At 36.1% G+C, this 24225-nt stretch overlaps 2 protein-coding genes, 1 non-coding gene and 1 pseudogene across 3 annotated transcripts in view; 3 read left to right on the top strand and 1 right to left on the bottom strand.

Annotated features, from left to right (window-relative positions):
• Positions 1 to 405: 405 nt before the first annotated feature.
• Positions 406 to 7343, bottom strand: LOC141823328 (chaperonin CPN60-2, mitochondrial-like). The gene is made up of 18 exons (XM_074710602.1): positions 7211 to 7343; positions 7081 to 7117; positions 6843 to 6974; positions 6553 to 6712; positions 5932 to 6107; positions 5703 to 5798; positions 2990 to 3094; positions 2828 to 2914; positions 2667 to 2756; positions 2482 to 2562; positions 2344 to 2412; positions 1987 to 2064; positions 1811 to 1906; positions 1381 to 1480; positions 1193 to 1296; positions 997 to 1102; positions 839 to 917; positions 406 to 729 (listed from the first exon to the last, which is right to left on the bottom strand). Exons 1-18 carry the CDS (start codon positions 7246 to 7248, stop codon positions 624 to 626), a joined length of 1740 nt encoding a protein of 579 aa, XP_074566703.1. The 5' UTR covers positions 7249 to 7343; the 3' UTR covers positions 406 to 623.
• Positions 7344 to 11365: 4022 nt separating this feature from the next.
• On the top strand, positions 11366 to 11557 carry LOC141825773 (U2 spliceosomal RNA). The gene has a single exon (XR_012601529.1). It is a non-coding gene; the product is annotated as a U2 spliceosomal RNA (small nuclear RNA).
• A 27-nt stretch (positions 11558 to 11584) lies between these two features.
• Positions 11585 to 11766, top strand: LOC141825826 (U2 spliceosomal RNA; annotated as a pseudogene).
• A 1690-nt stretch (positions 11767 to 13456) lies between these two features.
• LOC141824262 (protein SUPPRESSOR OF GENE SILENCING 3 homolog) overlaps positions 13457 to 24225 on the top strand; it is a 28099-nt gene continuing 17330 nt past the window's right edge. Inside the window, exons 1-2 of the mRNA XM_074711518.1 lie at positions 13457 to 13750; positions 15044 to 16117. Coding sequence (XP_074567619.1) covers positions 15050 to 16117 — 1068 coding nt within the window. The 5' untranslated portion in view covers positions 13457 to 13750; positions 15044 to 15049. The remainder of the gene's footprint in view (positions 13751 to 15043; positions 16118 to 24225) is intronic.

Genomic DNA, 24225 nt, shown 5'->3' with positions numbered 1-24225 from the left:
GAATCTCGAAAAATGGAGATGGGTCGGGGATGGTATTCCAAATATTCCCCGTCCCCATCCCCGAACCCGACCCATCTTATAGTTAACTCTTTTTATTTTTTTTCTTTTGTAGGATAAGTGGTGTCAAAATTTTGAAAAAATTGCTCTCCATAACCTTAATCTCGCTTTTCCAAAAACTCCTTTACATTTATAAGTACTCCGATTTCTTGGTGCTCATGCTTCTTAGGATTTTCAAAGCCGTGATTTAAACTTATATCAGGCTCTATTAAACACACGATGTGAGTGTAATAGTGACATTTAATATCAATTTATTTGATGTCACATTGTAACCATCAACAGAAGTCTAGCCAAATCAAATCAGTCAGGCCAAACACAACTTGAAGGCATTTCCGTTTCATAATATGATTATTACGAGAATTTAATTTCATACTGATCATACATGAATCTTAAATTCAGAAATCAGCATCTTTAAATGTCTTAAACAGAAATTTGCATACAAGGTTCCGCAACAATCACAGCAGGTAGAAGCAGGAACAAAATTTTCCCTGCTGCCAAACTCGAAGGCAAATCCTAAACTGGCGGCGAATCAGAATTCGATCCCAAGCGTTCTCAAAGAAATGAAATTAGAAGTCCATTCCACCCATGCCACCGCCCATTGCAGGGGCATCCTTCTCGTCCTTGGGTAGTTCCACCACCACAGCCTCAGTGGTGGTCATCAAAGAGGAGACACTGCAATCAATAGCAATGCTTGCATTAATTCATCAAAAGTTGCTGCTACTTGTGAAGGGGGGTAAAACTAAGTGTGGCAAACAGATCCAGTGAATGGTGGGATATATACCTTGCTGCGTCTACTAATGCAGTTCTAATGACCTTCAATGGATCGATAATACCGGATTTCACCATGTCAACATACTCACCTAGATATAGAAGAAAGCTTGATGTTTAAGTAGCAGTGCATAATTTGAGTTAGAAACTCCAGTGAGAGAATAAACTGACCTTTGGCTGCATCATAACCAAGGTCAAGGTCATTTTGTTCCAAGAGCTTGCCGACGATAACTGCCCCCTCTGCTCCAGCATTGGAAGCAATTGTATGAACTGGTGCCTGGACAAGTACAAAATGATTTGAACAGGTGAGTTGACTATCAGATATCAGCTAAACTGCCACCTTTAGCATTAGATGAAGGTCGAGAACCTTCAAGGCATTCTGAATTATCTGTACACCAATCTTTTGATCAAAGTTAGCAGTCTCCAACTTATCCAGCTCCTTGGATGCATAAAGAAGGGCAACGCCACCACCTAAAAGAAACAGATTGTTAGTTGCAAAAGATTGAGGAAAAGATGTCGAATGTTCCCTGGGAATGGCTGCAAGACATGGATTACCTGGTACAATGCCCTCTTCAACAGCAGCTTTCGTTGCATTTAAGGCATCTGTGACCCTGTCCTTTTTCTCACTAACTTCTGCTTCGCTAGCTCCTCCAATCTGCAAAGAAAATATAAACGTGAAATGTAAGCTCATAAAATAGCTCAACAGAAAAATGGCAACTATTGTTGGTTGTACTTCTGTTGAAGATAAGTGACAATAATTACAAAAATATACTAAAAACTTGCTGCTAGATGGCGTGGACACTGATTGGGTTTATGAATGCTAAATTAAAAGCATAAAACAACTGTAGTTCACAAAACACTGAGAACAATGAAACCGTGTAAACAGACAATAAAACTGAACTGTTTTGAATAGTTTATCCGCTTGCTAAGAAGAATAGCAAGGAGAGTTTAGCTCTAATCTGAGCATCATGAACATGATCCATACCTTGAGGACAGCAACTCCACCAGAAAGTTTTGCCAACCTCTCTTGCAATTTCTCTGTGTCATAATCTGATGTGCTCAATTCAATAGCAGATCGTATCTGCCACAAAGAAAAAGATAGAACTTAACAAATGCAAGCTTTAATCTGGCATATCATGGTTCAATGGTTAAAGGAACAACCTGCTCACATCTCTCTTCAATAGCCTTCTTGTCCCCAGATCCGTCAAGAATCACAGTGTCATCTTTCGAGATTGTTACCTATAATATCAACGTTTTTATATCAGCTCAAGGCAATACATTTCCAGTATAATCAGCTTTAAAAAAGATGGATTTAAGGAGGGAAATAGTTTAAGGCAACATATGTATGAAGATTTAATACAAAGGAAACAGGTAAAACAACCATAGATGTGGGAAATAGATAAATCTCAGAGAACTGTACACTCTTAATGCGATCAATTCCATTTCTTCTTGTTCTAGGAACAGGACTAATTGAACTAGTGACAAAAAAATACTACAAAAACAAAAGCATTGATTCACCTTTTTGCATGTACCAAGCATGTCAAGTTCCACTTTCTCAAGGTTCAGGCCTAGTTCTTCTGTTATGAGCTACAGCATACAAGAAAACTTGTTAGAACATTACCAAACAACAAATCATTAACAAAGGCGGATACTAACAGATCCCCCAGTGAGTGTAGCAAGATCTTGCAGATTCGATTTCCTGTTCTCCCCAAAACCAGGTGCCTTGATAGCACAAACCTGAATGATCACAACTGCATCAGCATCAGAAAATAACCAACACTAGGTGACCAGAAATTTACAATCATAAATGACTAAAAGGTGGTTAAAAATGAAACTTTGACCTTAATTCCAGCACGTAGCTTATTTAGAATCAAAGTTGCTAATGCATCGCTTTCTACATCTTCAGCAACAATTAGCAAAGGTCTCTGTCTCTGAGCACATTACAGAAAAATGTGAGTAGATATCATATCCTGTAAAGACATGTTGAATCAGGATACTTTACCTTTAATGCCAGCTCTAACACCTTGACAATTGCATTAATACTTGAGATTTTCTTCTCATGTATCAAAATTAGAGGATCATCGAGTTCCTGAAAATTCCAAAATGAGATTCACTAAACAATAAAAGAAATGTTATGTAGATATGATCAGGATAGGCTACTTACACATTTTTGGGTTTTTTGGTCAGTAATGAAATAAGGTGATATGTAGCCTCGTTCAAGTTTCATCCCTTCAACAACTTCCAGTTCATTTAACAGAGTTTTTCCATCCTAACAAAGCACCATAAGATTTCAGATGATTTTCGTAGTACAGATGTCAGCAGATTTAAAGAACATTAAACTGAACACAAACTGGGTAAACAGAGAAAAAGAAAACCAAGAAATGACAGTAAACGTGTATAAGATCTAAGAAACCAACAGTTACTAGCACACTCCAAAATAACTAATTTTTTTCTAATGCATAAAAAATGTCAGCATTTAATTAAGAAGAATAAGGATGTTTTTCCTCATCAACTTAGTCATATTTCATGCAGAAATGGCAGGCTAATAAGCATATATATAACCCAATTATCAATCAAGATCCAAAGCCACAAACAACGGGATATATAACTTCATGTACCACTCTTAGATAATAAATGGAAACTATTTTATTTCTAAGACATAAATGAATTGATTAATTAGCAGAAAATGAAAGATGTATTATTTTCAAGAACATTGTTGAACTGAACTTGCGAAATGTTCTTTTGATATGAAGGAAACAATGACAATTGACAAACTATCCAGTTTCCTAACAATTATTATCCATTGCATACTTCCTCCTAAGTGATTTATTTTTTTCAACTTTTACTTTTCAGTACATGTATATAAAGGAACAATTACACAGATTATAGATCATTCAACAGTACACTATTTTATTAAGTTCTCGATACACTTACACTTCTAAGCTGTTAGGTTAGTGGTTTTTTAATCGTTTTATAAACACACTTATTATTCTAACACTAGAGACAATATGAAATTGTTGCATATTACATGATTGTATCAAAACACTTTCTTCATCATAGCAATATCACATGTATCCTGCTTCCCAAGTTCTTGCCTGTACACTGCAAGGCATTTCTACCATTTCATATTAATATCCTACAGCCTTATATTCATGCTCTGCATTAAACAACGCACCTCCAAATGATCAGCAAGTGCAGAATTAGTAATCAAACATGACTTGTTATAATCTGAAGCTTAATTAGATTCTACATAGATGTTATGAAGGTTTAATTAGGATTTATTGGGAATAAAGTAGTGTTTATTGCTGAACCAAATAGTTTAGAAGTTTGATTTAGTGATTCTGATTCAAAGTTGGGGGAGGGGGTCATCAGTTAGGGGTTAGATTAGCTAATTGAATCTATGATCAGGTGGAGGTCAATTTAATTTCAGTTTGGGCTTGGAACAAACTCAAATCAGATTTAAAAAGGACTTACCAGTTTGGACGAAGGTGAACTGAATCGAATGGATTCAGCTGATTAGGTCAGAATAAAGTTCAGGTTGGTTGAATTGTTAAAATCACCTCTCTCCGTATGCTTCTATTGGATCACATGAGCATGAGCACCACCCATCTCTCCCATTAGGTGCAACATCAAAGCGCCCTTCTTCCTCATCTGCAAGTTACCCCCACCCATTCTTCTCGTAATCACATTGACTTCCTCCCCCATGCAAGTGCCACTGCCCACCTCAAGCTCTCCCTTCCATCTTCCTCAATCTCATGATGCTGCTCAGCAGGCAGCCTATTCAACTACGTGTTGCCTGGCTGCCACTGCCAGAGGCATCGGACAATCATAGTTGTCTCACCGACCATAGTTGCTTTCCTCTTTCCTCTTGTATCGCTCAAGCAATCTAAGCAAGTTTGTCTGCCAAGTCACATGGCCTTACTGACACAATGACTTCAAAAATTGTAGGCCACGAGATTAGTCGATGACTAGAAAGGCATCGGCACTAACATAATGTATTATAGAGACATTTAAATTAGTTGCAACAGGAGATACAGGAAATTATTTTACTAGATGCAACATGTCTAGAGCCCTATCTACATCTTTATTCAGTTAAAATCAAGAGTCTAGTCTGTCTAACAAGGATCCATCCAATACAGCTTTTTGCAACAGTGAACAAATTGAGAAAAAAATCCATTGTGAGACAGCTAAGAATGTGTTTGGTAAAACTGAGGTGAAAAGGAAAAATTACTAGAGATGCTTGGCAAAAAAAACACAAACATTCAATATTAAGCTTAATGACTTAGTTAGCATCTTATGTACATATAAATCCATTTAAATATTGTAAACAACCAGATCAATCTACAAAGTATAACTCATATCAATGCTAACAAATGACAATTATAAACTCAAATCATAATACTAGTAATCTAGAGCTGAATTGCATGAGATACTCATGTAACCAACCCCAAATAGTTGGCACATATGATTTGTTGCTACATTATAGCATTGTATCATATGCATTACTCTCCCTGTCCCCCTCAAATGAAAATATTTTAATATTAACATAATATTATACAATTGAACTTTTCATCAACATACTTAAGAGCATACAATTTGAAGTGCATAAGTGAAGGATGATGTCAATGGCAGGCAGATACAAACAATTATCTGCATTAGGTATTTAAGAGCATATTATAATAAAGAACATGATATTTCTAAAGTATGGCAGTCAAATTGTCTTATGAGCACTTCTTGAATATAAATATGTACCTAAGAGCCCTTACTTCAAGTGAAGGAAAAAAATAGATGTTGAAAGTGAATAAGAAGCAATGCAGAATAATAAGCAGAGAAAATATACAGCATAAAAATATCAACACCAAGAACATGTGACTTACTGAAACTGTGATTACTCCCTCCTTGCCGACTTTCTCCATTGCTTTTGCAATTAGTTCACCAATCTCCCTTTCTCCATTGGCTGATATTGTACCAACCTGTGAAACAGAACCAACTTCAAATGTTCACATTGTTACACACAAAAAAAGGAACAACATGAATCTATAATTTCCAATTACAAGAGCACTGTAGTCAATTTTATGATATTCTAGATGATGCAGAAACAATTACCTGAGCTATCTCCTCAGAAGTGCTAATCCTTCTAGCTCTGCTTTTCAAGTAAGTTACAACAGCATCAACAGCCATTGTGATGCCACGTCTCAAATCCATTGCATTCATTCCAGCAGCCACTGACTTACATCCTTCAGCAAATATTGCACGCGTAAGGATGGTAGCACAAGTTGTTCCTGCATACGTTCAGAAAATGATATTAGCTCAAAGAGATGATCCAGACACAAAAGTGTCATGAGTAGCAACAGCACGCCATGGAAATCATTTGAGCTATTTTCTGAATGAAGATGTGATATTTAACTAGTCAATTCATGCCATAAAGTGTCAAATATCAACATCTAGCAATGCTACAATCCTTAGAATGCCACTTCTACAGGACATGACAAAATCTATCTTACCAGAGAAGGAAAAGACATGATAAAATACTTATTTCTGGCGAGCATTTACATGGAAACCATGTGACAAAAAACAAATTAGAGTGTATTAGTTACACTCCAGGAACCATGACAAGAAAATTACCTGTCACCCAACTGTTATATCATTATCGGTGAGTATTCTGTATAATCAGCAAAGTGCAAATCTTGTCAACAAAAGACCTTCATCGAAGAGAGAAAGACTTACCATCACCAGCAACGTCATTGGTTGCATTGGCGACCTGTTTCACAAGGCTGGCACCCATATTCTTTATCTTATCATTAAACTCAATGCTCTTTGCGACAGTTACACCGTCTTTTGTCACTTTGGGTGCGCCATAGCTTTGCTCGATAACAACATTACGACCCTTCAAGCAGCAAGCAGAGGAACACGCCAAAAATTAGTCCAGTCAAGCCACAAAAAAAAAAAAGACAGGATGCTCAATCCCTTCCGTGATCGCTGTTACCTTAAACCGAGTTAAAAAAATAATTCTATACCTTTGGGCCCATAGTCACCTTCACAGCATCCGCCAGATCTTCCACACCCTTGAGCATCAAAGCACGAGCCTCAACTCCGAACCTTATATCCTTAGCGGCGTAGTTTCTGCTCCAACCAAGTCTACTTCCAATCTACAAACACGAGAATAAATCCATTACACTGCATTGCAAACACTAGATCCTCATGATCGCAACTCAAAATCAACATTCCAAATAAAAACCGCCCAAACTTTCCTACCTGCCTGCTGCTGCTGCTTCCGCCGCCTCGGGCAACCCTACAAAACCAAAAGGCCAACCAAGAACGAGACAACAAACGTAAGCAGAGAAAGTTGAATATTAGTCAGTTCTTTGTCGTAGATGAATCTTACCTAGCTTTGGAGGCGAGGGAGGCGACGGCGCGATACATGGTCGGCTCGAGGAGGGATCGGAGTAGGGTTCTGCCCCGGTTTCAAGGAATTCCGTGGAGCAGAGGCTATCGGAGTTTCCAGGAATGGAAGCGGGCGGGGGCAGAGTGAGAGTAAATAAACCTCCATGGGTTCTAGAACCTTTTAGAAGCGTCTTCTCTAGGGTTTAGGTCTTCTGGTGCGGAGCACCTGAAGAGTGAGATAAGGTACAGTGTTTCCGCTACGTGGAAAGCAGATCCAGCGTTCATATGGATTTCTCTACTCGCCGATGATGATGGTAAGTCGACTAAAGGTTGACTCGCGGAGCATCGAGCTGCGTTTGCGGTGGGGCGAGTTGGCAACGGTCGACCAGAGCTGCAGCGTGACGGCTGGTTGAAATGGAAGGAGGCCATGTATTTTGCTTGATTATATTCTTGATTAAAAATAAATAAATAAATCCGAATTATCGGTTTTAAATTACTTGTTACCGCTACTGTTTGAGGAATACTAAGGGCATTCTTATAAGATACAGGAGTAAAATGTAAAATTGAAATAAAAAACAATAACTGTATAACTTTGCATTATAAAATTTTATTTTTTAAAAAAGATACATGCTTTAAAAAACAGAAAATCAAAAATACATTCCTCATTATAATTATTATCAAAGTTAGTCAACCTCCCTTTTGACATATTATTAAATAAACATCAAATCTTTAGAAATTGATTACGTCCACAATTTTATCTTGAGTCAGACTCAAGTTTGACTTTTAATCAAGTGGACCTAAGCTTCTATTGAAGCCCCCCTCTTTTTTGGATAGTTAAAATTCACCATCCTTAGCTTTTTGATCATCCCATATACACTGTTCATTATATAGTTCTGTCATCCAACCCTGTAAGGGTATGGTTCTTGCGAGGAAAATTTTATGTTCTTGTGATCAACTCTCCCTTCACTTAAAACTCATATTTAGATGCACTAAGGGCATCTTTCAATAGTAACCCAAATATTTTTTTTTTCAAGTAGTGAGATATTTTTACTATCATCCCTTAAAGATAATTCTAGAGAATTTCTTTGATTTCTCTATAGTTGAAGAGGAACCCATGATCATCATAATCATAAATATCATCTTAAGATTGTTATTGAAAATTATTGATGTTGATATGACAACCTTAGTTTGGTCAGTCAGATCGTCAAAAAATTAAGAGCTCAAACTGGTAGAGTTTAATATGACAATATGAATCTAGTCTCTTTTATATTCTCAACATACCTTTTTTGATATCATCGTTACCAACTTGATTTTGTCAGTTATTGACTTAATAATGTCGATTATGAGTTATCCTTTCGAATATTGATATACCCCTTGGGTACGTTTATTTTTTCGGATAAGAATTCTAAAGTTTGGGTAAATGTTAGACCGTATTTCCTTAAGATAATATTGTCCCGTCTAAGTGCTTACAGTTTATTGACAATCACTTCCAAAATATAATGTCCTACGACATTAAATAGTATCAAAGAGTCCTAAAGAACTTTTGAAACTTTAAAACTCTCTCAGAGGAGTGAGAATAAAGTTGAAGAAAAAATTTACAACTTATGTTACAGGTGATGGTTGTTATTTGTTATTCTAGAGAAAAGGAGAAAGGGAACTTATATTACAGGTGATGGTTGTTGTTTGTTATTCTAGAGAGAAGGAGAAAGGGAAATTTATAGAGTTGAATGGGTATAATAAGTGGTGAACTGATTTCTTTTGCTACTAAAGATATTAATTGATTATTTAATTAATCAACTAATCGGTAATCAATTAATTAATATTTTTAATTAATTAATTCATTCATTCATAGTAAAATTAATTCAGAACAATTTCTCATCATCCCTTAAATGGTTTTGTTGAATTTGACATTTACACATATTCAAGTTAGCGCTTGTGTATTAACATTCACAAATCTAGCTTGTGTATGAGTTAATATTTTTGTCCAATTCTAACAGACCATTCTTGAATAATCTTAGATATTCAATTCTCATTTACTTAAAAAATTAGTTTATTAAGATATACTTGAGAAAAGTCATTCATGTCCATATTCGATTTATTAGTTATATAAATTAATTTTCCAACACACTTCACTAATTAATTGTTACTTGATTCTAGTTACATCATGGTTTAATCTATATTACGATAAGAGACTTAATGTATTTGAAACTTCCTCATCTATCTAGTACATATTAATCATGACCTATCAAACTTCCCATTTCTTCAAGCTTAAGCCAACATTGACTCCCTAAGACTTCCATTTGTTTAGCCTCAAGTAAAAAACTTAACACGTTAAAATTTATACTTGCATAAAGTTCATTCATTTACGACTTCAACGTGGCTTAAAATTCACTTATCAGGGGCTTCAACACCTTTCAAACATCTAATCATTCTTAATCTATCAAAATTTTCATTGTTAATATCGATTGGACTTCTTTAATGTCAAGTGTCTAATCTACTTAACCCACATAGTGATCAACTTTACTCCACTTGAACTTTTTATCAATCAAGTACTTGATCAACCTTACTCTACTTGAACTTCATTTAATGTCCTATGTCTTATCAACTTTAATCTACTCAATATATTATTTTTAATAATTTTTTTAATAATATAAGACTAGCTTACATCTGTGACCACAAGGTTGAGAGCTTTACCTTATACTAATTGAGTGAGACAACATGTTGCTCAAATATATTTTTCAAACATAACATATCATTCAACTACTATTTAAACATTAAAATCTTAAATCATGGTCAACTCTTCTTTAGCAAAAAAGTAGAATCTGTCATCCCAGTAACCCCATATGGTCGGCCTCACGATCATATGTGAGGAGGTAAATTAAGGGTTGCAGTTGGCCATAACGAGGGAGGTCATTGTCTCAGTTTCGCGGAGATTCAACCCTTGTCCACTTCAACAAGTCTGCTCCGTCGTAACCAACTCAACTATGCCCGAGGGGCCAACCTTGAACATACGTCAATTGCACCAATAAACATTATCCAAGCCCTTCGAGACCTTTAAACATTGTAAGAATAATAATCAAGACTTTTAGGGCAACCTCTTATTGCTAAAAGATCTCTGAGAGCTTTTATAATTGTTGTCCCAACAATTTTGTTTTGACCATCTCTAGTTAATTGTACTAGTCTTTAGTGATCGTTTAGGTAAATGTTATCATTGTGTAGCCAATGACAAACTACAATCAACTAGAGATGTCATCCAATCAGTTGCTCATACCTTCAATCAACTAGATATCTAGTTCTTGTTGGTTGTATCTCATGTTGGATATTTTATGTGGACAAGCATAATTAACATATTGTTATTAGGCTTAGCTATAATGGGTAGGCTTGGCCCATTAAATCATAGCAGAGGCCCCTTCTCCTAACCTTAAAATGTGGTTGTCGCCCCATTGAGACATACACGAACATTCTGGAATTGGGCGATAGGAGAAGTTTCTCTGCGTTTTTCTCTAATGCTGTTTTGAGTTTTTCTTACAGGAAAACAAGATTAACTCCTTGTCATCTTCCGCTCCAGGTATTTTAACATCTAATTCTTTTATAGTGTTGTTGATCATTCATCGTATCTTGAATTAGATGTATAATTTTTCTTTCAAATGGTATCAGAGCCAGGTTTATGAGCCTCGATTTTGATACTTGGCCGAATCTTTTGTTTTGTATTTTTTCTTTACCAATTTTTGTTTACAGAATAAAATTTCCTAGAATTCCTTAAAATCCCGATCAGATTTACTGTTCCTCTTCCATCCGTTTTTCCCCTAAATTTTTTTTTTCCCTGATCAGTTCCCTAAAATTCCTAAATTTCTGTAAGTTCTGTTGAAGCCACTGAACGTCGCTTCCGATCCAAACGTTGTTGAAGTCTGTTGCCACCGGTGGCAGATCTGGCGTCGCCGGTGAAGCCGTGGCCGGCATTTGCAGCCGCGCATCCACGCATGCAGCCGCGCAGCCGAGGAGGCAGCGGCAGTGGCAGGCGTTGGAGTGACTAGCGCAGCCGAAGAGGCAGCGGCGCTGAGCGGGTCGGCGAGCGTCGTGGTCGGCGTTGTGGGCGGATTAAGAAAAAAAAAAAAAAACCGGTGTCGTGCGTTTTGGGAACCGCCGGCGTCGTGCGTTTTTTTTTTGGGAACCACGTAAGGAAGAAACGGAAAGAGTGGGATTAAAATTAAAAAAAAAAAAAAACTGTTCTTATCAGTTTAATATCTGATATGTGGGGCCCACTCTTATATTAAATTAATTTTTAAGTGGGAGAGGGCCATTACAGTGGCTTGCTGCTGGGTTCTCGCGTTGCCTGTGCGCACCTTAAACTAAGAATAATGATAAAGTGCACAGTATATTTTCTAATTTAAAAAAAAAAAAAAAACCGTGATATTAAATTGTGATACGTGGGCCACTGGCTCACTATGATATTAACTTAATTTTTTGATTGGGGAGCGCCCATTATAGTAGCTTGCTACTGGGGTTCTCGCGCGTCGACTGTGCGTTGCACTACTGTGCTGACCTGGCGCACCCCTTACTTTATGAGAAAAATGAACATAAAGTTGTAGTTGGAAAGATAACATAAATTTATTATAAATTGGGATAAAATGTCATGCTATGGTTATACCTTTTTCGTGTGAGAAATAACAAACTAATTTCTTCGGAGGAAATGAATATCGAGCTAACTTAGTTTGGGACAGATTTTTTGATAGCTGCAAATCTGGACTTAGTATATTGTTTCTATATTCTAGTTGCTGCTATAACATGGAAACAGCCTCTTGCAGCATAAAACCTCTTGGAAGCATAAAATTAACATGATATCTCCATGTTCATTGGTAAAATCTTATTGCATTTGAGAAAAAATTCATATTTGTCAACTCATATCCCTACAGAGCTTAATCGGCATAACTGTTAAAGTTTTTGTTGACAGAACCCGTATGGGTGTGGTAAAGCCTTTTGATTTTTGGGTTAGTGGGAGTTTATGCCGATTGAATTTGCTTAAAGATTTGCTCAAATAATAACTACTGTTGATATTGCTCAAATAATAACTCAAAATATATATTATGATGACATTTGTGTATTGTGGAGACATTTTGGACCCAGTCTCAATTTGTTGTTATTATGTGTCATCTTGGGCATTAATTTTATTGTTATTATGTGGCATATTGGGCAGATGCACACTTTGTATGTGGAGTTATTGAGATTCAAAATTCTTTCTTTCACTCAGCTTACCTCATTATATGTGTAATAAAGACTCAAAATCGAGCTCAACGGTAGATTATGACTTTGGACCATCGCCCTTCAGTAGAGTCGTTTCTCAAGTCATTAGGTAGTCTATCACTATGAAAGATGAAAATCAAAGATTATATTTTACTTGTAGTCCCTTATAACTTTCTTGTGTCAATATTTACCTTTTGTTGGCCTCTTAATCCCTTGGATGCACCGAAATATAAAAACTTGCTCTAATATGCCATTCTCCCATGCTCTTTTATGGAGTTCATCTCCCGTCCATATGCCCAAGGGTAGATCTCACATCAAACCTTTATCATTTCATTTGCACTAAGTTAGTTAAGGTTATTTTAATTTTCAATAAAAAAGTGATAATCCTCATCCCATGAATTCATTCAAAATTACCTCATACAATCTGAAAGAGAGGTAAATTATGAAAAAATTTATCCAGTACAACGACTCTCTACATAGAATTAGTGAACTAATGAGACATTTCATATATATTAGATATCGATCTTAAGATCTATTATAGTAATACCACGTACAAATATCAATTGTACATCTAGTGGGAGTGGTCGACTCGGTCCCACAGAAGTTTCTCAATGGCTACCGAGGTAAATCGAGAAGTACACGTAGTGGTCAGCCCAAACGCCTAGCATCATTTGATTGCACTCCCCATTTGAAGAAATTTTTTTACAAATATATCGTAGCTAAATTTTTTTACAAATATACAGTAGTTAGGGATCGAACCACAGATACTTATGTGACAACCTAAATATCCTACCGTGGCACCATTGCTCCGGGACGAGTGGGGGCAATGTAACATCCTTCTTTGCTTGCCTATTAAGTTTACTTCACCACGATTCATCTTAGTTTTTTAAAAAAAAATAAAAATACTCCACCTTATTACTTATTTTTTAAATATAAAGTAAGAATGTGATCACACGACGACGCCCGCGATCTCACTGGTCCCCGATCCCCTCACTCTCTGATCCAATGCCCTAACGTTAACACTCTCGCCTTCTCCGCTCAAAACCTCGCTAGTGACGCCACCGCCGCCGCCCCTCCGCTGCTTCCTCCTCCTCTTCACTAACGACCACCGCCGGCTTCTCCTCCACCCCCTAGTCCGCTCTCCTCCGTCGCCAACACTCCCCTTCTTCCTTCTTTTTACTCATCTGCGGAGCCGGTGCCCCCGCTGCTACCGTTGCCGGCTCGCGCGGCTGCCTCTCTCCACATTCTCATCCCTCTCCGGCCTCTCCATCGTCGGTCGTGCGTGCTCGTACGTGATTGGGTACGTTTCTTGATATAGAAAATTTCGTAGCTTCATTATTAAATGTTGTTAATGATAATTTTTAGGTGTCTAATTTGTCGTTAGTGATAATTTGTTAAATTTTGTAAATGATAATTTAGGGGTTTAATTCGTTGTTGATGTTAATTTTTTCAATATAAAATTCCTTGTTATTGTTTAATTTGTCACATGGACTAAGCACTTGGTTGCTTGGGAACGAATAGATATTTCATAATTTAATTTGTTGTAGATTTATCACATGGACTAAGCACATGGCAAATTTTCATGTCATCCCACCTTTTGATAGATTGTAGTCTTTCTTGGTCTTAGGTATTTTTTTTTTATCATCTCCATTGAGCTTCAGTTTGACAGATTGAGCTTGTTCAACATGGTTCAATTTACACCGATCAAAATAATCATAATCACAGCCAACTGCATAGGAATGCAGTCAGGCCTAAACTTTCATATGTCTCTCTTCTCTTTCCTAATCCTATGCCTATGGTTTTGTTGGAAGAAATAGTCATCCTTATCTCTTAGTGTGCATTGAGAGTCATGATGCAAACTATGTCTAGGCGAAGTGCATGGATGCATGTCTTCTGAATCATCCAATAAGTTAGAATTTATTATTTACCTATATCATTCTAGTTTTCTAATAACATATCATTTAAATTTTTCTAGGCCACTCACGCAAGTTTTAAGGGCCTCATCTTTCAAGTCGTCTATCTACATTTTTCCCAATGGGATTCGGAGTTGACAAATAATGAATTTATAAAACTTTTGGGTTTTATTTTATTTATGTTTTCCTTCCCTGCAGGAAACCCACCCTAATGGAGGTTAAATCTTTTGGGTTTTGTACTCTGGCATAGAATAGGAATAACCTGACTTAAAGCTTTCTTAATTCACAGAATGGAGCATGCAATAAATTATTCATCGATAGTTTGGCATCTAAAACTAGCATCAACCTTAACTATGTTTACTAAACTAATGGAAAATTATTTAAAAGGACACCTAGTTGATTTATACCTGACATGTCCCCTACTTGTGAAAAATTCACTATAAAGGCACCTGAAAAATTATTTTCCAAGTTTACCTCTAGATTTTTCACACAGCACAAATATTGTTGTACACTGTTAATATAAAGAAACTTTGGAAAATTTTATGGCACTGATGGGTTGTATATCAACCACTTTGGGAATTTGTATTTCAAATTCCCTAGATTAAATTGATTTACCTCTTTCATATTATATTTAGAATTTTCAAAGTGGGTAGTGATGTACTTCATTTACTGAAAAACAGAACACAATGAACTCCAAGAAAGGTACAGGAAAGGTTTCTGCCTCTCCAGCTATAGGGGGCAATTCATCGCGGGGTAAAGGTGTTGAAGATCCTGATTCTGGTAAGGGCATTAATCTGTTGAACAAGAACATGTCTGGTTTGGGCCTAGATTCTCAGGAGGGTGGGTGGGAGGTGTATGCAAAAAAATCTAAGAATAGAACTGGTGGAGCTTCATCAAAACCTTGGGAGTCTTCAAATTCTTCTAAATCTTGGGGTCATGCAGAAGGGATCCCTAGACAAGCATGGGGTACAAATGTGGGAGTTGGTAGAACCTCTGGGAATAGCTGGGCTCAAGCCAGTGAGTATCGTAGTCCTGGTGGCAGAGGAATTGGTAAGCAGCAACATCCTAGTAAGGACTGGGAGTCACAGTACATGGCCCCACCTGCTGGTCCTGGTGTAGCACCACCACTGCAACATGGTTGGCAATGGGCTGCAAGAGGTGGATCATCTGGTTCTCAACTGAAAACTGAGGAAGCTGTTTCTAAAAATCAACATCAGGATGGTTCCTTTGGTGGAGATTATGACTCTGATGATGATTCTATAACTAAACAACAAGATCGTGACTCAGATGATCATGACGATGATGATTTGGTGGATGATAGTGATGATGATCTCAGCGATGATTATGATTCTGATACTAGTCAAAAGAGCCATGAGACTAGAAAGAAAAGCAAATGGTTCAATGGTTTCTTTGGGGAGCTGGACAAACTGACTGTTGAAGAAATCAATGAACCAAATAGGCAATGGCATTGTCCTGCATGTCATAATGCTCCAGGTGCTATTGACTGGTATAAAGGCCTACAACCTTTAATGACCCATGCAAAGACCAAGGGTTCAACAAGGGTAAAACTTCATCGAGAGCTTGCTTTACTTTTAGAAGAGGAGCTTCATCGAAGGGGAACTAGTGTTGTACTTGCTGGTGAAGCATTTGGTAAATGGAAGGGTCTGAAGGAGTCAACAACTGATCATGAAATAATCTGGCCTCCGATGGTGGTTATCATGAATACTATACTTGAACAAGATGATAATGACAAGGTACATAAACACATTTATACCTATGTTTGATCTTTCTTAATCATTATACTTATTTTGTTAGTGCCTGCTGTAGGCTTTGTGACTCAGTTATAACTTTTTGTTCTTGTATTAGTTTAGTAAAAAGCCATTTTTCTAATGAATTGACTGAAGTTAAATAATTCAATTATAATCTTCTTTGTTATTTGAGTTCTTCTTTAACCTGATTTTTCTTCCTTGAAGTTTGTCTAATGAGATTAACAAAATTGAAAAAATCAACTAGATATATCATTGATTGCTCATCTTGCGTGTTGATGTTCATTCAATTAATATGCTTGTCTTATTCACTGATAGTTGAGTGTGCTCAAGAAATTGCTAAACTTTTTTTTTTTCTGTAACTTTCTTAGCCCTTATAGCCATTCAAGCTTGGCTTTACCAATACATAGTAATCTGACCACTTTAGAATTTCAATTCTTGATTTTGTGCGTAGTGTTTTTATATGAACTCTAATAGCTCAGGTACCTGATTTTAACTATTTATGTTCTATGCAAATGTGTGACTTGACTTATTTTTTAGGAAGTTCTAATTATAAATTTTCATAGTTCCATTAGGAATGCATATTCATAATAGCTTGACTTAGGATTTTAATTGATTAAGCTCCATGCAAATGTTAAGCTTGACTTCTTTATCAAGAATGAAGTTCAGACAATAAATTCCATAAGTAGTTCAATGTGGCAGAATTTTTCTGACAATATAGTAAACCCTGGAGATGCTACATCTACATGCTCATGGTGCATTGACATGTTGCTTGGTGTCAATGTTGCCAAACGTTTCTGGATAAATAACAATTTATTAACAATGCATAATATAAATAGGGGTAACGATTCCAATGACTTTGTTTTATTTTTTTATCAAATAAATGTGTTTGGAATAATAAAATTAAATTAATGACACTATAATTTCGTTATATTATAGAGCTATTAAATGCTATTAGTGTATTACGTGGTATTAAGCAAGCAACAAAAGCTCCTCTTTCTCTCATATGTATTTTCTAGGATTCAGTTTGTGATCAGTTAAATATGAACTATATTGGTTGAGTATTCCGAAATTGACCTTGGTTCATTAAATTTAAGCTGATTTTGTCCATTTAATAGTGAAATATAATAATTTTCCAATTAATTTCTTCAACTCTATAGCTTATTTTTGAACTTTTCCATTGATCTTCATGAGTTGCCCAATTTTCTGATAAAGACCAGATTAGCATTTGCTAATACCAATTCAAGTTGGTGGATCTTTGTTGCTATTTGCCTGGCAATGATAAACAGCTTGAGTAAAGTGTTTAATGAAATAGTTTCAGATGTTGAAGCATTGTTAAATTTGGCAAGTTCATGATCAGGTCAAATTGAGTCCAGATATTTAGTTATTCCTAAAAGATGAAACTTGTGGATGCTCGAGTGTGGTACTTGGTTGTAGTAGGTCTATTAAGAAGTTGAGAAATGATTGACTAAGCTTTGAGTTAACTGTGAAATGGCAGTCTGAGAATCTGAAGTGGATTAACTTCTTTGATTGAGTTAATTAAATTGAGAATCCAAGTTCGTTAGATTGAGGTTGCTAAGAGACTGTGGCTATTTCTTATCTTTGGATGAGAACCATGATAGATGGTGGTTCACTGTGCACAAGCATTTGTTTATACTGATTCACGTTGGTTGATCTTTATCGCTATTTGCCTGATAATGAGATTTCAGATGTTGTCGTATTTTTTAAAATTGGCAAGTTCATACTTTGGTCAAATTGAATTAAGATATTCAGCTATTCTACCCAAAAGATGTAACTTGTGGAACCTCGAGTGTGGTAGTTGGTTGTAGTAACCCTATTGAGAAGTTGAGAGATAATTGACTAAGGTTTAAGTGTGGAATTATAGCCTGAGAATATGAAGTGGATTAGCTTCTTACTTGTTAACTGACTTACTTGAAGTGAGAATCCACGTTCATTAATGTGAGGTCGTTAAGAGATTGTGGCTATATCCTTATCATTGGATGAGAGCCATGATAAATGGTGGTTTGCTGTGTTGGGACCAAGAGGCTGGGGTGGGGCGAATAGATTCTCATTTCAAATCAATTTGTCTCTACAAGAACTTAGCGCATAAAAAAATACAAGTAAAATAATTCAAAACAAGAACAGGCAATTATAAAAAAACAAATGATTTATCGCGGTTTGGTAGTCCCAGACTTCTGCTTCACGACCTATGATTCGTCGGTGGATAACTGCTTGCAATTCCACTATTTTTCTCCTTCTCGGCAAGAATCCAGAGGTAGAGATAAGAATGGAATTTAGCACAAGGAAGAAAAGGTAATTGAGATCTTTAAGAACAAGAAAGATGAGATTGGTAGCAAAAATAAGAACACTTTAGTAGTTGTTTCGAGCCCCTAAGGTCCACTTTTATAGCCTTATCCCTTTAACAACTTTCTAGTCACGTTATGCTTTTTTAGATTATTAGCAGTCGATTGCTACTGTTCATCAATCGACTGCCCACACACTAGTTGTATGTATCCAGTTGTTGCAAATTTCAGACCAACAACTTTCACTTTTTTATTATTGCTTATCAGTCGATTCATTAGATTATGAATTTTTTAATAGTTGTTGACCAATTGATTGGGCCACCTAGTCGACTGACCAATCGATTTCTTCTTGAACTGAACCTTTTGTTCATTTTCGTTTGATGCTAAGTTGACTGATCTAAGGTATCAATAGTCGACTGAGTCCATTAGTTGACTGCCTGATAACTGACTGACTGCAAAGAAGAATACCGTACTTAGTTTGTAGTATGGTTTGAAATTTTGTGCCGTACCAACGAAACATTTCATTTTGCTTGTCGATCAACATTAGCACGATCGACACAAGGCCCATAGCAACGGCGGACCTGTCGGCAGCGACGGAGGAGTCGCGCGATTCGCGGGAGTAGGGCGTAACGAGATGGGGGGTTTGGATTTTTTTTTTAAAAAAATTAAAACTTAGGTTAATAAATTAAATCAACTCTTTGCTTTGATAGGGATAATCTAAATAAGTTTAATTAAACCCTAATAAAATTATCTCATTAACTATATATTTTATTTATTTTAATTTAAAAAATATAATAAAATTTTATTTATTTATTACAATTCCAATTTTTTTCTTTTTTAATTTATTTTTATATTTTTAAATGTTTATGTTAAATATCTTATTTTTAATTAATATATTTTATATTTAAAAATTATCGAAATTATATTGGCATGACACGATATGGTACCGAAATCGTATTGTTCTAGTTATAGATCAAAACTCTGATATGACTCGAGATTTTAAACCATAGTTTGTAGTTTGAGAAGTTGACTGAGTAAAGTATTAGTCACTAGTTGAACAAAAACCTTCTGCTTGTTTCTGTTTAACCTTGAGTTGACTGCCTAGTTGGCTCAAGTTCCAGTTGATTGAAAAACTTTTCCAGTTGAATGATATCCTAATTGCGATCATTTCCGAAGTTAAGTATGCTTCTGAATCTAGTTCCATGTGTATCCCAATTACACGTGCACTCGACTCTCCTAATAGAAGCTTACTTTCATGTCATTGCCTCCGGGATTTCGTAGTGCCAAGAAGCCTTCTTGCTTCTAGGTCTTCCATGCCTAGAGGCTTTGATGCCTCCGATACTTCAAATACCTAGCACCTAGCCTCCTTGACCTGTTGAGACTTCATGCTACCAAGAATGTGGTTTTGGACCTTCTTGGGTTTCCATGTGCCAACTATTTAGTCTTTGACTTACTTCTTTGTGTCAAGTATCTTGTACTCGATCTACTTGGGCTTCCATCTGCCAAATATCCAATTCTCATCAATCTACTTGCACTTCGTGGCAAGTTTCTCTTTTGCATACTTGACAGACATGTAAGGCCAACAATATTTCCCTAGCTTAAACTTTACTCAAATATCAAAACTACATTGACATATTATTGAACCGCACACCCAACTTTCTTAAATCCCTGCACCACACTTTTAAATTTACCAAATCACACCTCTTTCCCAAAATACCTCTGCGTTTGTCCACATGTTCATCTGACCAACTTGAACTACCGAAACACTTGAAATCTTGAAAAATGGATTGGGTTTTATAACCGCTGTTTATCTCCTTCAAAACAAGGCTATTTTTTTTTTTCAAAAAGCACACAATAATAGGGTGTGAAACCAAGATTGGAGGACATTGTTACACTCAAGAGAGTCCCAAATATGCATTGGTCCTGATTTGGATATATATCTAATATGCCTAAGTTCATAGTGAGTTTAAATCAAAATTTACTGACGGTTGTATAGGGTCCAGATTTAAAACAATTCGAACATCGTTAGAGTCACAAGGGTCCCAAGAATACATAAGTGCTATTATTGAGTGAATATGATAAACTTAAGTGTATCAATGACTATGATAAAGTTACACAAAATTGAAATTTGTCAAAAACTCATAGTAGGTTGAATAGGATGTGGAACCAAGATTGGAGGACATGGTTACATTCAGGAGCTCATGAATACATTGGTATTGATTTGGGTTGGATCTGATAAGCTTAACTCCAACACTGACTAATTGTTGTATTGGGTCCAGATTCAAATTTTTTGAACATTGTCAAAGTCACAAGTCCCAAGAATGGAGAAGTGTCATTGTTGAGTGAGCATGATAAACCTAAGTGCACCAATATGTTCTAGAACTACCTAAGGCTAAATTTGTTTTAAAAATTCACAACAAACTAAATAGGGTGTGGAATCAAGATTGGAGAGAATTATTACACTTAGGAGCATCCCAAGAATATATTGCTCCTGATTTGGTTCAAATTTGATAAGCCATCCATCAGTTGTGGGGTTAAATACACTTTCACTTTGAAACGATTTGTCTTTGTAAGAAGTTAACACAGTAGAAAAATACAAGTGATACAATTTAAAGCAAGAACAAACGATTACAAACCAAACAATGTGGTTAGGTAGCCCTCAACTCCCACTTGACTTTTGATCAGTGGATCACTCCTCTTTTTTCCACTATTTTTCTCTCCTTCACAACATGAATCTAGAGGAGAAACCTCTTATACTTATTTACAAGAACGGAATATAACATAAGGAAGAAGAAAGGAATTAAGATTTTTAAAGAACAAGAGAGGTGAGCTTGGAAGTAAAAATATGATCACTTTTAGTAGTTGTTTTGAGTTCACAAGGTCCCCTTTTATAGCTTTAGACCTTTAACAACTTTCTAGTGACATTCTGTTTTTCCATGTTGCCAACAATCAACTATTATTCTTCATTAGTCGACTGCTTGTACAGTAGCCAAGTATACAACCATTGTAGATTTTCTAATGTTAGATCTAATTTCGGGCTTTTTTATGTTGTTGAATAGTCCATTGATCGAGCCATCTAGTCGACTGGGTTGATTTCAGTCAATTGACCACTCGACTGATACCTAAACAAAACCTTTTTTTCGTTTCTATTTGATGTTGAGTCGACTAATTCAAGGCATTAAATCCAAGGTATAAGTAAACAAAGTCCATCACCAGTTAATTTCTCAATTAGAATATCACACTTAGTTTGTTGTTGTTTGGGTTTTTTTGCTTTGAGTAGTCAACTAAGTAAAGTAACAGTCAACTTAAACAATATTAATCAGTCAGTTGTTGCTTGCACAGAAACCTTCTAATTGTTTTGTCTAACCTTGAGTCGATTGCCTAGTTGACTCAAGTACCAACCGATTGATATCTTGACTCCGGTCATTTTAAAAGTTAAGTCCGCTCCTGAGTCTATTACCATATGTGTCTCAAGTACATGTGTACTAGAGTCTCCTCACAGGACCTTACCTTTATGCGAACAGACTCTCTGTTGTCTTCGGGACTTTGTCATGCCCAGAAGCCTTCTCACTTTCAGGTCTTCCATGCCTAAAGGCTTCGATGCCTTCGAGACTTCATCAAATACTTAACATCTAGTCATCTTGACCTATACTGCAAAGAATTTAGTCCTCAACCTTCTTGGGTTTCCATGCGCCAACTATTTGGTCCTTGACCTATTCGATCTACTTGAACTTCCACCAACCAAGTATCAAATCCTCATCGACCTATATGGACTTTCGTTATTACACCTGCAACACCTGTCGTCTTTTCTACTCTTGCACACTTGACACACACGTAAGATCAACAATTTCCCTAAAAGTCTTTTCAAATATCAAAACTACATGCTTAGGCATGATTGCACCAACACGCTGCGCTATATATATATATATATATATATATATATATATATATATATATATAAACTCAATCTCACGTAGTTCAACCACAATAGGTCTTATATATATAGTATTAGCTCAATCTCACAGTTCAATGACAATAGGTCTTGCCTTTAGCTCGAGCTCAACTTGGTGAGCACTTGTGGGTACTCCATAATACTCCTGGTAAATCATTGATAGATTTATCTAGGAAAAGGGTAATATAGCTAATCTGATTGAACTATTGGACAATGTAATAATGATTTAATTTGAAGAGCTTATTTTTTACTATAGATGTTTACCTTTGTGCGTCTTCAAAAGAAAGGGCTTGGTTTTAGCGTGACCTCAACTTGGTGGGTTATTGCAATTATCCTAATACTCTTTGTCAATCATCATTCGACTTAACCAGGAATATATATTCTGGTTGAACTAAATTTGATACTTTAGATGTGTACCTTTGCATTCCTGCAAAAGAAGATTGACTAGGAAAGAGCAGGTACCTTCTTTTCCACATGATTAATGATCTACCTGAAGAGTTTCGAAAGAAGAGTAGTAGTGTTTCCTAATTGTCTCCTTATTATTTCCTTAGGGAGGAAAGAGGGAGGAAAATTTAAATTTTAAAAATTTATTTGCTAAAAACAAATCAAAAACAAATTTTAAAAATAATTCTGAACTTTTTGGATTGGATTAATCTGACATTGCATGTGAATAATACTTGTGATGACCAAATTGGCCAGAAGCACGTTTGTTCAAACTAGGGAAAGCAATTATCTAAATTAATAAGTTTTTTTCTTTGCATTGTTCGATAAAATTTTGATAGCTATTAACGTTGGAAATACATTCTTATTTGATTTCCACTAATCCTTTTGTATTGAGGTGCATCAATGGACTTAATTAAGCCTTAGTCCTCTCATCTCTCATCAATGGAGTATTGTATCTTCAAGTGGCCTCCTCAAAAATTCTCTTTCTAGTTGATTGTTAGAGGTGAATTTTGTAGGACATTTCTCATGGTTTAGTGTCGATATTCTTTTGCAATTTATTGTATCTTTACAATTAAGAGTCATTTCACTTCTAAGAGTTATAGCTTTATTCTAAGAGCCATGCGTAAGAGTTGTCTGAGAATGAAATAATAGTTCAAGAGTCATCGCAATAGAGTGCACAATTTTTCAATGTCTTAAATTATTTTTTCATCTACTTTGGTTGTGATGTCTTGAGCTAGTGGCGCCTAGTATGCCACTGTGTTAGAGCGGGGGTTCTGTTTTACTCTTTACAGTTGTGAACTTGATGGTCGTCTCCTGTATTTCTTGTAAGCAACTTAGAGAACTTGGTTAGACTTGAAATCGTTTAAAAATATTGACATTGTGGCCAGACTGAGTCACTGCCAGGAGAGCCTCCTCTACAAACCTGTTAATAAATATTTTAGTTGCTTGTTCTTCCCTCTGCACTTCTCATATTCCAATTACTTATATTGAGTGCTTACAACCTTTCAATTAATTGCTCAAAGTTACTGAATCTACTCACAGGAAATTTGGCAAACTATCAAAGTGCCAAACCTCTGAAGGATGTAGAATTCTGACAGAGCAGCTTCTCTATTAATCTATTAATAAATTTTGAGAGTTATTTGTCCTTCCTGTCTTATTAACATCACATCTGCACTCCTCTTCCAACTTCTTATGTTGTGCGCATCCAACTATTAAGTCATAGGAAATTTGATAAACTATCAAAGTGCCAATCCTCTAGAGAATATAGAATTCCAACATATCAGTAGATCTAATATTTCTACGAGGACGTATGAACCCTAAATGCTGTCACATGCTTTGACAATCAAAGATTTTGTTGTGGGTTCATTTGTGGCATCTAAAAGCTCGTTGTTCAAATT

The sequence above is a fragment of the Curcuma longa genome, chromosome 3, assembly GCF_044706935.1.
Source record: "Curcuma longa cultivar G26 ecotype Majalengka, Jawa Barat chromosome 3, ITB_CL_G26_1.1, whole genome shotgun sequence".
Taxonomy (NCBI): Eukaryota; Viridiplantae; Streptophyta; class Magnoliopsida; order Zingiberales; family Zingiberaceae; genus Curcuma; species Curcuma longa.
Note: the sequence above shows the minus strand (reverse complement) of the source record. Positions and strands in the feature narration are given on the sequence as shown.